This window comes from Sceloporus occidentalis, unplaced genomic scaffold, assembly GCF_023333645.1.
Source record: "Sceloporus occidentalis isolate IW3139 unplaced genomic scaffold, rSceOcc1.0.p SCAF_1, whole genome shotgun sequence".
NCBI lineage: Eukaryota > Metazoa > Chordata > Lepidosauria > Squamata > Phrynosomatidae > Sceloporus > Sceloporus occidentalis.
The window spans coordinates 164,023,217-164,039,104 of NW_028316981.1; the positions used below are offsets into that span (position 1 = coordinate 164,023,217).

Sequence of the window (15,888 nt, forward strand, 5' to 3'; positions counted from 1 at the left end):
ACCTTTTCTTGCTTTAATTCTCTTCCTTCCTCATTTGGGACTATGGAGTGCCACATGGGCAGTGATTATGAAAGACAATTAATGAGCCTTAAGAACTTACACAGGTTTTATTCTCTAAAGCAGTAAAGAGACCATGTGCAGCCCTCCAGTTGTTGTTGAAATGCAGCTGACATCATCCTTCATCCACTGCCTATGCTGAATTGGGCTGCTGAGAGTTGCACCCTAACATCTGTAGAGCCACAAGTTGATAGCAGGCTCTGCCTTTTCCCTGCCTTGCTATCTTCAAAGCTTTTACAGAGGCCTTATTTGATTTCCCAACTCATTGTCTTTGAAAAGCGGCACTATTAATTTGGATATATACTTTTTTAACAAGCAAAAGTAAATTACGCAAAAATTTCCTTGAGAAACAAGTTAATATTGATTCTTCTGTACCAGTTTATGGCTGGCATCCTGTATGACGTAATGCACCATAATAATAATAATAATAATAATAATAATAATAATAAAGCTTTTATTTATATACCGCTTTTCCTCCAGATCAACTACACTACAGGTGGCCATTCAAGAACAACACCCCAGATAACTGTTGATCCACTGTGGCCCTCCATCACCATTCTATGCCTGGTGCAGGGCAGGGGTAGTTCAGAGAAGCATCTGGCTATGTGCCCATAACCAGATGCAAAATGACTGCATCATCTGCTGAGATCCACAGAGGTCTTTCAGAGGTCTCAGCAGATGATTTCACTCCTGGCTATGGAGATATAGCCAGATGCCTCTCCGTTCTCTCTGCTCCCTCTAACCCCTGGCTCTCCACCAACGACAAGATTGTGATAAGGGGAAGCTGCAGCCCCTCAACAGTAAGTCGGTAGGGGGTGGGCTTTAGTCACTGCAGAGGGCTGAAAAGAATAAAATACCAACCTCTGCAACAAACAAAAAAGGCAGACACAAATATAAAGTGGGCTTATGCTAACAATATGCCAGCTTATGTGTGTAGTCCGAGTTAGCATCATGAAGGGGAATTAAGTCGACAGACATCTCTGCCTGCTTGCTTGCTCCCTTTGTGGGGTTATTCACACTGTGAAAATAATCCAGGATGAATCTGGGTTAAATCTCCATTATTCACATGCATCCCAAATGCACCACATTAAATTGGAGAGGGGGGGGGGTGCCAAAATAACCACTTAATCTGGGATAATCAATATTGGGTTTTCACCCAAGATTTTTTTTTTTAAGATCAGTATCATCAGTAGTGTGAATAACCAAAGCAAGTAGACCTGAATAGACCGAGGATAAAACACTGCTACCAAAAAAGAGGTTCCGAATGCATTCACATCGCCGACTTCATCTTTATTCGAATGCTTGCAAGTGTGAGCAACTCAATTCATAGATATGCTCATCAATGTGGATCAGTGGGGTTCCATAGTGTGAATAACTGACCCAGAATGTGTGAGTGAGGTGATTCGCATTGTTGCACTTAAAAAAAAGACATCTGAATGATCCCTGACTCTTCCTCTGTGCTTGTCTGAAGTCCCTCAGACAAGAGCCTTTGGAAGGCTTGCTGCTGACTGCTCATGTGTGAGTCTCCCATATTTTTACTGATCCAGCACTGCTCCTGTCCAGAGATCTCCTTCTGTACTGTGCTATCATTCAGTGCTGAACAGAAAGGAGTTACTTCCCATCATTTTTGTTTTGTGCACATCTGCAACAGATCTCTGCATACTGTAGGCATAATGTCCCTTTCAAAGATATACATGGCTTTCCTATTGGCCACAGGCATTCCTACATCTACAAACACTCCCACTTTAAATAGGAAGCTCACAGTTTTCAGGCTTGTATTTCTCCTCCTTGTCCTGACTTTATTACCTGACTTTACCTTGTTCTGGACAGATTCACCTCTATGGGGCTTTACTGATCTATGGCTTCGATCCGGATTTAGGTTTGTGCAACTGAGCTAGTGGAAGTGGACGTCCTCTTAACCTCTCACTGGCATCTTTTTCAGTCCCCAGAAAATATTACAGATCCTGCTGAATAGGGTGTGCAGGGAACAGGACAGAGGCAACTCCCATGGGCATTTTTTCAGTTCCCCAAGTTCTTGGAGATTAATGTAGGATTTCCAAATGTACATCAGAAGAAAAGTCTGCATGACATATTAGCTACTCCCAAAGCCTATCTATCTAAAGTAGTCTTGCCCAACCTGAGTTGCAAGATAAAAAGCAGAGCTTCTTGTAAATTTATTTCTTAAACAAAATATGTTGTTAAATCAAAACTACTACATCTACAGTCTGCCAGGCATATCCTGCAAAATCTTAGCCTTTTTTTTTTTTTTTTGGGGGGGGGGGGAGGGGGCAAGAAGGAGATGTGTAGACCAGAAATGAAAAGGAAAACAAAACTAATGATGGTTATGGATGGCATAACATGGCATGACAGTATGAACCATATTGATGATTTTGCTCTTTAGCACAGGATTAAAACTATGATTTATTTGTAGGCAAATGTTAACATAGGCACTCAAATTTTCTTGACTAACTTGCATGTGAGGGACAGGTCAAGAGGTTAGGATTTCAAAGTTAAAGTCAGGGAAGAATGCAATACTGAACTTTCAAATATTGGCACTTGGCAGGCACAGCTGCATCCACGACCCAAGCTGCAGCTCAGTTAAAGTCAAGCCCAAGCCCCACTCCTAACAATAGTCTCTTAGACACAAGGGCATTACTAGGGTTAGCAACACCCAGTGCAGCAACTCATGGTGTCACCCACCCATTCACCTCCTCCCATACCAGACCATACAGAATCCTTAGTAATGGTTTTGAACTAATGTTGCTCACAAATCATAATTGCCATATTTCACTGAATGTAATGGCAATAGTTGTGATGGATACAACTAGCAAGATGAACATTGTACCTTTAAATCATACGCACAGCCTAAATGTATTTACATGTGCATAGTTTCATGTGGTTAAAGTGAAAAATGGTTAAGATGTGATGTTTTTAAAGAACATTTTGAAATAATAATAATAATAATAATAATAATAAAATATTATTTGAAAATAAACACTGAGGCCTCCCCTTTTTCCTCCCACTAAACCTGACCCCACTCACACCATCTCTTTTGCTGAGCTCCAGCATTTTAAAGGGATGCAGGAAAACACCATAGGCCATTTCTGCCAAAAGGCAGTTGTTTGGGGAGCAGTGGTGTTACCCCCTCTTAAGTTGTCACCTGCTGCAGCCCGCACCTTCCAAAAACCCCTAATGACATCCCTGCTTGGATGTTCCACTTCTTTCAATGAACAGTCCAATCAGCTTTGTATGGGGTTGCAGCAGTAGCCCAAATTGGCATAAATAAATAAATAAAGATCTGCATTGTTTTTGTTGCGTGCCTTCAAGTAATTTCCAACTCAAGGCAATTTAAGGCCCATGGGGTTTTCTTGGCAAAATTTGTTCAGAGGTGGTTTGCCATTGTCTTCCCCTGAGGCTGAGAGATTGTGACTTGCCCAAAGCCACCCACTGGGTTTCATGGCCAAGCAAGGAATCATCCTGGTCCCCAGAATCATAGTCCAACACTCAAACCACTTCACCACACAGGCTCTTAGTGTTAAAAATCTAAGCATCTGTTAACTGAAGTTAGATTTTACTTTCACAACTAAAAGAAAATGTTCTGCCAATAAACTCCATTAGTGGAGTTTATACCTAGCACACCATTTGCTGCCATAAGACCTATACAGAGCAGCAGAAATCGCCTGCCTAGGGTCAGAGTCTGGGTACAGCGTTCTGATGATGCATGCCCAACTCCACCACCCCCCAAGGCACCGTGAAGCCACGCACCACTCCAGACAGTTGACATAGCACCGAAGGGGTGCCATAGAGCTGCACCAACACGGCTATGGCACCTTTGGGGGGCGCAAAAAGGAGCTGCTTTTTGCAGCTCCTTTTGCGCCATCCAAAGACCAGATTGGGGCTGCAGCGTGATGTTGCTATGGCCTTGATCTGGCCAGGAAAGGGTAGCCTCCCGCCACCCCTTAGGGACAGTCTGTATAGCCCCATAGTTTAGACCAAAGGCATATCTAGTCCATGAGAAACCCGCAAACAAGGCAACATTGATTAAGCAACATTCTTCCCCATGGGCAATGCTCAAATTCTCCAGTAACCGATGTATACAACCACACTGCTACTACACCAAACCAGAATCGAACTTATTTATTCAAATAAGGTTTGCCATGCCTTCATCTGAGGCCAAGAGAGTGTGACTTGCCCTAAGCTACGCAGTAGATTTCCATGGCTAAGGGGGAGTCAAACAGGTCTCCCAGAGTCCCAGTTCAATATTTAAACCACTACATTACACCGCTCTCCTTTTGGGAATTGGGGGGAGGGGGCGGATTTGACATGCTATATTTTTAGGCCCAAAGTATCAAAAGGGAGCCTCACTATGAATACCTGGCAGCCAGCAAGTCTCATGCTTGGTATTTTAGGACTGGGGGTGAGGCATTGTAGTGGGAGTGGCACAGGTTACAGAGCCACTCTGGGGACCCTGGGAGCTATCTATTTAGACATTAATGCTGCATCAGAAGTAGACCTCTTTGATGGAACAGATACAATGGCCCTATTCATACCTCAGGACAAATCACTATTGGCCTGAATCTTTGGCTTATGGTTTACCAGCAGCATATTGGCTGGTATATGCTGCCTGATTATATGCTGCTAAACAAGCCATAAACCCTCAGTGTGTGGTTTGTTTATTGTAACATCTGAACCAAGCAAAAGCTGGTGTTCTGGTTTGTTTCGCCACCAACACACCTAAGTGAAACCATGGATTCTTTCTCTGACTTATTGGAAGAGAAATAAGCCAGAGTGGCAAAATACACAAAACATGGACCTATGATTTCTTTATTGGATCTCACTACAAACAGGAGTGGTTTCCCAACATGAAGCAGTAGGCTGGCTCATCCTTGACAAGCCCAAATTGTCTTGAATTCTGACATGTCATAATCTCTGCATATGTCTGGTGGGTATGTCTATCAAGCTTTATCATATTTTTAAACTAGTTACGCCAATGTGGTTGTCTCCTGTAGTTTGGTAAGGATGCAAGGGACCCCTAGAAAGTGGAGGGGAGGAGAGACCTCCCACACCTCTGAAGGAAATCCACAAACCCCAGCATAGCAAACTACCATTCCAGAGTTCTCCAGAGAGAAGGAATAGCTGCTCAGCCACTTCTAAACCTGCAGTGTTGATATTCTAATCTACATTCTGTTTCCAAAATGTCCTCAATAAATTCATACCCTGGTTTTAAAAATACAAGTCTATATCTAGTATTGCCAAATCTTTAGGAACAAATTGAGCATCACATTCAGAAAATGATGCAAGTGAGGCACAAAAGTATTACAGTTAAGCTGGATAAGCTACCCCAGAGCCCTGGACTGACCAACACCTTCTTGTCCTGCAGTGGTTATGGATTGAAAATTGCAAAGGATTAGCCTGGGTGGAAAACCAAAACAAAGTTTCCACAATTAGATGAGACTGGGCACATTCGGAGTTGTATGTCCGTAGGGCAAAAGAAAGCAAAATTTGGTCTTCATGGTACAATAGCACAATGGAGGTCAGGTTATAATTCGCTTGCTCTGGAAATCCAGTGTGTCATACTCACTTTTCCTCTTTCTTATTTCTTGCAGACATCTTAATTTCCCTGGGTCTTGAGAAGGAAACCAAGGGCCCAAATAAAAATAATCAGCAGGGCTATCAGAACTATATGCCACACTCTTACGTGACATATAAGCAAGTTAAAAGGGACAGCCTCCATCCTTGTACCATGCCTTTAGCCTGCTGCCCCATGCATAAAGCCAAGATTTTGTGTCCCTCATGGATGAGTACAGAGTATGATTCTTATGCTGGTGGGCAATACATAGGGCTCACAGAGCAAACTCCCACTTGTTATAGAGACTAGTTTGTTTCCTTGAAGTTTTGCCCTGGGATTTGTCAAACTATGTTGTGAATTAAAATTCTCTGGCATCCCTTCTTTGCTCGTAATCCACCTAGTGGACCCAAAGCAGCAATTTATCTACCATTCCCTCCTTGCCAGTTAACACTTAGATACTATTTCTTGATCCAAAAAAACTCATAAGGGCCATGTTTTCAGAATCCCATGTTCTAAATGATCACAGAGAACAGAAATATTGAGAATCAAATAGGTTGTTTAGTACATCAATTTGCTTTGATTTTATTGATTTGTTGAAGATTTGATGACAAGATTTTATGAGGCACTAAGTCTACCCCTAGCCTCAAATATTTCCCTTCAAGTGAATCTTCATGGGGCCACTCTTGCAATCAGTTCTTTTTTTCCTCTCCCTACTTTGGCCATAGTTCAGATATTTTTTCCAGCCCGGAGCATTCTTCTCTTTGTATAGGCACCCTGCACTCTATTGGCTGCAGGTCAACACTATGTGGCATCAATACCTGTTGAGCCAATCACCGTTCTCTGTCTTGCTAGCTCATTTACATTGCTGAGGTCAATGGCTTGGCTGGATTCACCTACACCATGAACAGACACTTAACAAAGAAAGACACAGGATGTTGGTCCATGTCTATGTAGGCTTTGACTGAAACATGTAAATGTTTGGATGATCTCATCACATATATATGAAAAGGAACTGAACAAAATTTAAGCAGTTTGATTTTAGAAAAAGGTAAAAATGAACAATTCACAATGACATTTCTTCCACCTGCTTGGAAACATTTACATTGTGTCATATCCTGTATAATAGTTGTTTCTGTGATGACTATATTAAACAAATCAGTGCAAAAATTCAGCTAAAACCCCATACTGAACATGTAGTCTTGGAAATAAATAAATATGAAGAATGCTACCCCCAAATAGTTGTGCTGTAGTGCTGTTGTTGTTGTTGTTGTTATACATTCAAAGTCTAAATTGTTAATAAACAGACAGTGGAGAAAATTAAGTATTCAAGGGCAGCGATCCGTCTACAGCTAAGAAATCAGAACACAGCAAATTCACACATGTGTGCATCCTTGTGTGTACACACACACACACACACACACACACACACACACACACTGGTTTTAACACTGAACTTTGATGTGCGTCTTGATTTGCTGGTCTGTATAGTTAGAATGCCCACTGAAGCACACAAAGGATAATCAAACACTTCTGAATGGCTTTAATATGAACCCAGCTACTTGTATGAAATAAGTACCAGGGTGGTTTGTTTGTTTGCTCCCTTCTCCATTGCAAAAGTATTCTTCTTCCCTTGCCTGCACATCTTGGCTCTTCCCTGAGTCATCTGCATGTGCTACTTCACCTCGTCAAAAGCCGAGAGATCTGAATGGCAAAGCTGCAGACCAAGACATCCCATTAGAGCAATACAACTTATGAACATCCTGAAAGCAAAAGCAAAGACACTTCCTCTCTGTTCTTCACGTTGAGCAACTTCTCCATAAAATCCAAGAACGTGTGAAATATGTCAGCAATGGTTATGCCCTTTGGTTAACTTTTCATTAGTTATAACCTTTTGGATGTAGAATCAGACTACAAGATAGAACACAGGTATTTTCACACTTGAGTCTCCTGTTATCTAATAACTTGTCCTCTGCAAGGTCCAGGTGGGATTTCAACACACTTTAGAAAGCATAGCACTTTTTGTGTGTTTGTTGTAGTTATCTGCCCTTGAGTCGACTGCGACTCACAGCAACCCTATGGATGAGACATCTCCAAGCCCCTCTGTCCTCTATTTCTCAGCTCAGGTACTATAATTTCAAGCCCGTGACCTCCCTGATTGAGTCTATCCATCTAGCGTGGGGTCTTCTTATCTTTCTACTGCCTTCTACCTCTCCTAGAATTATTGTCTTTTCTAATAAGTCATGCCTTCTCATGATATGGCCAAATACATCCCAATATACACTCTCCACACTTGTAGACACATGCCACAAATACATGGGTGCAAAGGCATACAATCCTGACTATACTGTTTTTAAAATCTTCCTTTCCTCGTGGTTTTAAAAATAAATTATTTCTTGACGAATGGACATGGTGAGATGCATAAGGTGCATACAAGCTTATGTTGCAATTGACATACCTTTTCCCTTTGAAATTAGAGCTTTTCTGTGTTCATGGTGAGGGTTTTCCACATTGTTGTTTTAGACATTTCATCAGATATGTTGATGTCGGCAGGATCAATCCTGCAATAAACATTTTAGCTAGAGATTAGATTATAGGGCAGTAATATTAAAGACATTTACAATGTACACAAAGTCGTGTACACCTTTTGGAAGGTGAGCCATAAAACTCACTGGGACACCTGGGACCTGTAACTCTTTCCCAGTTGGAACTACATCACATGGCTTCTGTGAGGACAAAGCACAGAGAAGGAAAACCTTGTAGGCCAGTGCTTCTCAGGCTATCGGATGTGGTGAACTGGCAATCTTTTTTTTTTCTTTCAAAAATGCCAGGAACCAGTACTAATTTTCCCCCCACTGAGTACAACTGTTTGTTTGCTTCCTGGAAACTTCCCAGGGACTGGAAACTGGCACTGGTTCACCACTCTGAGTAGCACTGATACATACTACTTTCAGCCACTGGAGGAAAAGCATGATAGAAGTAAAAGAAATACAAAGATATTTTCCCAAAGGACGATATCAATTACTTCTCTTTTTTTTTACCTGACTTTATTTGGTGAAACACTCGGTGCTGCAGATACTTCATTTCCTGGTACAGTCAGATAATTACTTTGGATCACAGGTATTTCAATCACAGTATGTTGATTATTTTCCATCATCTTCTCAGCATTCTATGTAATATATCATAAATAATTTTTCAGATGCAACAGAGTAATACACCATTCTCTTATTAATATATGAATCATGGAACCAAAAATGATGGATTGGTAGCAAATGTGATAAATAATAATGAATGTGGCAGTTTTTGCAAGCTCTATATCTCAGTAACTGGTAAAGAGGTGGTTACCTTGCAGCAATCACTGTGTTTTGCTTGGAATCATATTTTTAACTATAACCATTTCTTTCTGTACATTTGAATGTAATCAAGAATTTGGTGTGTGAGGTAATGTTACTGCTTGTTTATACAATTTTACAAATCTTTGTATGTGATTTTCTTGCCAAAGTTCATCAGATATTCATACTTATGTCTGCAATAGATATGATAAGAATTTGTTACACTTTGTAGGCATATTTCATCATTTCTGCAAATAAGAAAAAAACAAGAAGTAACTTTATCCTTACTCTTGTTATCTTTAAATATGGGCTACATATAATTTATTCTTATACATTCGGCAACAGATCAAAAATTATGTCAGATAGTGATGGAATTTTTTTCTGCCTGCAAAATATACTAGTTGATTACAATATCAGCACTGATGGAAACTTCACAAGTGAAATTATACATTTGTATTGTTTCTTCTGGGTATGTTGTGTTTAGCATAGGAGATTATCACATTAGCTTCGCTGCTGGGATGGACCCAGGATGTAACTTTCTTAAGGCAGATCTTATCGCATTCACCCATCACTGGGCAGGATGCAGCCTGTATGCAACCTGGGCTTCTCTGGGCTGTCCCGCATCTTTTCAAGAATGGGAAAACTCCGTTCTTGAAAAGCTGAGAGAGAAGCTCGAGTTGCATACAAGCTGCATACTGTCTGGTGATGAGTGAATGTGATAAGCGAAACTAATGCGATAATCTCCATATTCATTTTCAAATTTGGTAATCACGATGAGTATCCATCTCCCCCTCAAGCTGTTTGGTGCTACATTTTCTTTGTGCAATTGAAGGAAGGCTGGCTAGTCATAACCGTAGGTGCTGGCAGACCGCTCAGACTAGGTATTTAGTCGCATCTCTGACTTCCAGCCCTCTATCAAGAGGACTTGGTGTCCTTAGATTCTGCTCTAAACATCATCTCCCTATTTTTATTGGGGGGGGGGGTGTTAACAGTTTGCACAGGTTTCCTCAGAGAGTCCTATAGGTTGTCAGTCAGTACCTCTTTACCTCTCCTCATCTTTGATACTTTAGGTCAATGGTTCCCAAAACTTTGTCCACCACATGTTTTGGATTTCCTCTCACAGAATCCCTGACCATTGGTCCAGATGGCTAGGGTGTCTGCGAGATAGTCCCAAACACCTGGGAGAGCCAGAGTTTGGAAACTACTGCTTTAGGCCATTGGCAAATAGCAAAATATTTTGGAAGGGGCCAACAGCCAGCTGGTCCTAAATTAATAGTTACAGTATTAGTATCCACTATATAAATTATGGTTGTGTAATATAATTTTGATACCAAACAAAACACAGTGATACCAGCAAGTCCAACATCTATTTTCCAACTCCTGAGGCAGTGTTTATGCTGCAACAGACTAACCTGGCTGCCCCTTTGCGAACTGGTTTATATAGGCCTTAGTTATTACTGTATTCTGCTAATTTTGCACCCATTAATTTTAGTATACATTATGACCATAAATGAGTTAAATAAATACTATCTGACAAGTGCTAGGGATTTAATTTCCATCCAGGTCCCTGATATTTCTTTTTTATTGAAACTATTTCAGTGTAGTGTTTTCTTGGTCCTTCCAGAGGGAGGCAACATTTCACATAGGATAGTCAATACAGAAACTCTGCCTTCAGTAAGGTTGGCAGCCAAGTGGTGTGAGGAACTGAGATCATACACTCTGTTCTCCATAACTAAGGATGCTGTCTCCCTAACTAAGGATACTGGATTCCTGATTGTTCACAAAAATCCTGAGCACAATGTATAGGCCTAAGGTGGAGAATGATTCGTGACTTTTCAAATTAACAAAAAGAAGAGTTAGGGCAACTCACATGATAGTGACATTAAAAAGGAAAGTTAGGAAGGTATTTAAATGAAGGAAAGGGAGAGAGAGCCTTGGGAGTGAGATGGTCCAGGATTGGTCTGATAAATATGTGTAAGAAGATCTTGTGGCTGGTACCTAATTCTGCTGTAGACTGCTCAAGTTTTGAAAAATACATCTATAAATATAGAAAATGTTTACTTACTTCTTCTTCGGCAGCCTCTTTTTTTTCATCATCCAAACTTTTCTTCTTGCTCTCTGGCATGAGGTCATCAAGCCAGCTGAGTTCCCGTTTTGAAAAGCAGAAGTCCATGACCTTCCGGACAAAGACTAAAGCCAAAACCTTGTTGCAACAGGAAGAGAAATGGGAAGAAGGTGGGAATGGGAAGAGCTTACACTGTGACAAGAGAATTAACCAGCAGACACAATACAAAAATGAAGGTGATGGAGATATATGGAGTTCTAGACAGGAAAAAAATAGCCATTTTCTTTACTCTCTACTCCCAGGAGGCTGAATAGGTTTGTGTACCCTCTAACTATCTGTCTATTTATGGTACTACTACTGAAAAACACAGGGAAAGGCAAGAAGAAGGAGCAGGCTCATCAGGAATACTGGCCATACAAATGGAGAGAGAAGGGGAAGCAAAAACTAGATTTAGGCAGCTTGGATTACTTGGGTGGGATTTACAAGAGAAAGTTCCCTGTAGCCCTCAAGCACAAGGTTAAGCCTAGCTCTACCACTTCTCTACCACCTTTTCCAAGGTGGCTAGGAAGGAAATGAATGATTAACTCTATAGGAACAGAGGGAGTTACTTTCTGATATGACTTCCAGGCACAACATATTAAATTATTATGCTCCTTACCCACTCTGTCCTTTGGCTTATAAATAGTGTGCAGAGCTTGAAAATGTTAATTTTTGGCACTAAAATCCCCAGAACCTCCTAGCCAGCACGGCCAGTGGGGGATTGTGAAAGCTGTAGTCCAAAAAAGTACATTTTCCAAGCTCTGATATTCTGATACTATTGTTGTTGTTGTTGTTGTTGTTATTTTATTAGGCCAACAGAACCATTTAGAGCAGAATGCTCATAAGATGATAACCCTACAACCTTAGTGAGACTAAGTGCCACATTTGGATAGACATCTACAGGATGACACTGTTAAATGGCAAATACTATGCACATGTACATGTGTCTATATGACAGCTATGACTTGTCTCACATAAAATATTCTTACCATCATAGGAAAGACAATAGCAGCAGGAGAGGCCTTGATAACCCAGAGGAGGACAAGGCAGGTCAACTGGATTGCTGTGAAAAGGTGCACCTTTCTCAAGGGGACATGCCGCAGGTAGATAAAGTCTGGTTGGTGTTTGGGTGGCATTCCAAAGAGTTTCAGGCGATCAAAGAACTGGGAAGAATAGTTAAGGGAACAGATCACACTTTTTGAATAAGGTATAAATTAGAGAAGAAGCATTCTATAACAGTTAGGATATGTCTACAGACATTTTCAGATGTGACACAGTGAAATTAGTTTTTTTACATTTTGCATGGTACATTTATAGTTCCCACCATTATAATGCTCAATGAAGAAGTCAGTGAAGCTTCAAAAGCTTGCATCATGTATTTTGAGCTTTTTAGCTGAGGCAATAAAATTATCACTGTTTTGTGGATTTTGGATTTTATTGTATTTTGCTGCATGGCCAAGACAACTATCCCTGGATATGTTAGTCCATTTTTCCATTTCCTCCATTTTTTTAAAACAGACGTAGCCTGGGCAAACTGGGTGGATTTGACTTAGCTCAACTCTATCTATCCTAGTATTTGGCACAGCACTAGTTCAGATGTGCAGGTTGTGAAGGTGTAATCAGGATGGTACATAGAACTACCATTCTGTTCACAAGGGAAACCTTTCACTTTTGAATAAGCCATCACAGTCTACAGCTTGTCTCTCTTTCAATCTACCAGACTGAAACTGTAGCGAGCTCCTCTACCTTTAGTGGCTGTGTGGAAGAGAGAATTTCAGCAGGTGCAGATTATCATACAAAAGCTGGTGTAGTGGTTTGAATGTCAGACAAGAGAGATTGCTACATGCAACTTTTAAACTACAATTAGACTCGAAAAAAGATAGCTTTGATGATACTTATTGCACAACAATGTCTCCGATCCACGGCTACTCTGTCTCTGGCCCATAGCTGCTGTGTCCCTTTTCACTGATAGAGAAAACCCATCAATCACCTCAAAACTGTGCAGGTCCCCAGGTGGAAAACATCATTCCCAGAGCAAATGCGAGATTGGCAGTCATGTGGTAATTCCCTTTAATTTTTTTCTATTTCTTTTCATTAAAAAAAACCCAACTCACAGTAGCAGAGATCCATAACTGTGTGAAAAAAATGGGGGAGGGGGGGAATAAAATTAAAATAATCAAAAGGCATGCTGGATAGGGCAGGGAGGCAGGGTTAAGGGCGAACTAGGAAGAAAGTAGAATGTGGCAGCAGCCCCATTCGCACGATTAAGAAGACACGTGGTGATGGCTACTCTGAAAGCAGTATGTTTGCATTTTTAAAAAAACTTATGCAATTTCTGAGAGTGCGGGGCTTGGGTGGTAATGCTCCAGGACTTTTGGAGACCAGGATCTGAATCTTTGCTCAGCCATAGAAACTTGCTGGGTGACCTTGGGAAAGTCACACTCTCTGTGACTTTCCCTTCCCAAGAAGGCAAGAGCAAACCCCCTCTGAAAACATCTTGTCAAGAATACTCTGTGACACATTCTCCTTAAGGTCACCATAAGTGGAAAATGGCTTGAAGGCACACAACAAAGGTTGTCATGCAAGGAATACCTACTGAAATTGCCTGCTCTGCACAACCATTAAAGAAACATGAGAAATGTCCCCTTTATGTTGTGAGGGGGATAGTCGTAAAAGCATGCCTTTTGTTAAATGGACTTTTTCCATGTGACAAAAGACACGCGTTACAACTGTCTCCCTTGGAAAGGGAATGGAGGTGATACAATGGCATATGAAGAGGTACAGAGAAAGTCACTACTCTCCCATTCCATTTCAGCTTTCTTTTCTCATGCAATAAGGCTCCAACACTGTAACTAAGAAAGCTGACCACAGTAGTCTTTAGTGTAGTACTCGGGAATCTCAGGGCATTGGTCCTGAAGTACTGGGCACTTAGTAGTACCCACACTTTAGTGTACTTTGTTTGGGCTTTGCAGCTGAACAGAAGTAGCAAACCTAATTTATTTTGATCTGATTGTGGCTTACAAAACCTGCACCACCATAAAACACATACCTGAATCCCTTGCAGTGAAGAAACGCCCATGTACAAGAACACTCCATAGAGAACAGGCATAGGTATAAACTAGAAAGAGAAAGCATAAACAAGGCAAGAGACAGTAAGTCTTTAATTTTGGTAATACTGTACAATGAATTAAGACTGATTTAAATGTTACCCCCACCTTTTTAAAAGCTCAATTTGGTCGCATAATGAGCTGTTTCCAGGCTCTGGAACTACCTTCCTAAAGAACCTAAACTGGCTTCCTCCTTGCTATCCTTGCAGAAGCAAGTAAGGACTTGTTTGTTTCAGAAAGTCTTTGAGGACTGGTTGGTCATAAAGGAAAGGGCCTTTCAATAATGTGATGGGTTGTGTATATTTGTTGTTTTTCTTTTTTAATCTTCTGTATGATGTGAACACATCCAGCCTAGTGTAGTGGTCTGAATGTTTGCCTAGGATTCTGGGAGACCAGCGTTCAGATTCCCACTTGGTCATGGAAACTCACTAGATGACCTTGGGCTGATCACACTCTCTCAGGATTAATGTTGTGGCTGCAGGGAGCCCACAGGGATCAATGTCATAAGTTGGAGTGTTTATCAGTCTTCTATATTATTCACACAGAATTGAAAATGGGGAGGAATGTGCTCCTCAACACAGAGAAGTGTTTGCCAAACCTAAGCTAATCTCCTTTCAGATACAGAGAACAACACTGTTGGATGATCAGTACTGGATGAATTTCCACTTACCAGTTCAGCTCAATTTTGCACACAAAGTGGAGGGAGAGGCACTATCTCCTTTGCCCCAAGTAGCAAGTTGTTTGGGGCCAGCTCAAATGTGACATGAGCTTCCATGGACTACAGCCCACTTACAATGGGAGGCAATTTTTAAAATATAATTTTTAAAATCACCTCTTCTTCATAAAACATTAAAACATAAAGGCACTTGTAGAAAGCCTGAAGAACCAGGAGCAAGTTGTGCACTATAGGAATACACAGAGCAGCCTGAAGAAAATGCCTATAAAAACAAATTTATTTGTTTTAACTAGACCAGCTAATGCAATAACACCTGGAGGGTGGGGTTTATAGAGATATTCAAAGAGAAGTGCAACTTGTGAAAAGGGGGGTAGCTTTCTTTCTTATTCCTAACTTTCTTATCCTTATTCCTGTCCTCCTGAGTCCTTTGAGGTTTAATTAAATCAAAGGAATTGTTCCTAGGAAGAATTTTGATCAAGTACATAAATGTTTGGGAACTGTATCTCTGCTATTGCATCCCTACCCCTGAAGTAGTACTATCCTTCAAATCCCCTTTGTCATTTGAATTCTGAGTTTAAAATTATAATAAAGGTGAACTAAGATTGTGCAAAAGTAGCAGAAGATATAAAGGCTGTTCCATTTCATCATGGCTTAAATAGGATCATAGCAGAAATGAGACTGAGAATGAGAATGAGAAATCCGCTCTGAATCCATTTAACTTATAATTATTTCAAAGTGTGAAAGGACTAATTCAAGCTTATTAGCAAATAGTTGTGTAATGGTTACAAATAATGTTGATAAATGAGCTACAAGCTCAAACTAGTCTGGCCTAAACAAAATCATGTATTGATTTGTGGTTCTAGGAGTATTTATCTCAATGAAGTTATCAGTCTGTGGAAATGCTCTTCAACTGGACTATCAGAAGCTAACTGAAATTAATCTTTTTTTCCATATCTATTCCATCCATGTTGTTTTAAAATGGTATCAAAACCCAGGGTTATAATTTGGACTGTTTACATCACCATTCATATCCAGCAAACCTTGCT

The 15,888-nt window shown here is 40.7% G+C and overlaps 1 protein-coding gene across 5 annotated transcripts in view; it reads right to left on the reverse strand.

Moving 5' to 3' along the window:
- Nucleotides 1–486: 486 nt before the first annotated feature.
- Nucleotides 487–15,888, reverse strand: part of LOC149322629 (electroneutral sodium bicarbonate exchanger 1-like) — a 127,579-nt gene continuing 112,177 nt past the window's right edge. For 4 of the 5 annotated variants that reach the window (XM_089480507.1, XM_089480515.1, XM_089480521.1 and 1 more), the window contains 6 exons: nt 14,109–14,177; nt 12,049–12,222; nt 11,021–11,158; nt 8,665–8,792; nt 8,082–8,184; nt 487–7,340 (listed from right to left, as the gene is read on the reverse strand). In XM_089480507.1, coding sequence (XP_089336633.1) covers nt 8,097–8,184; nt 8,665–8,792; nt 11,021–11,158; nt 12,049–12,222; nt 14,109–14,177 — 597 coding nt within the window. In that variant the 3' untranslated portion in view covers nt 487–7,340; nt 8,082–8,096. The remainder of the gene's footprint in view (nt 7,341–8,081; nt 8,185–8,664; nt 8,793–11,020; nt 11,159–12,048; nt 12,223–14,108; nt 14,178–15,888) is intronic. The other variant, XR_016271981.1, reaches the window with a different exon arrangement.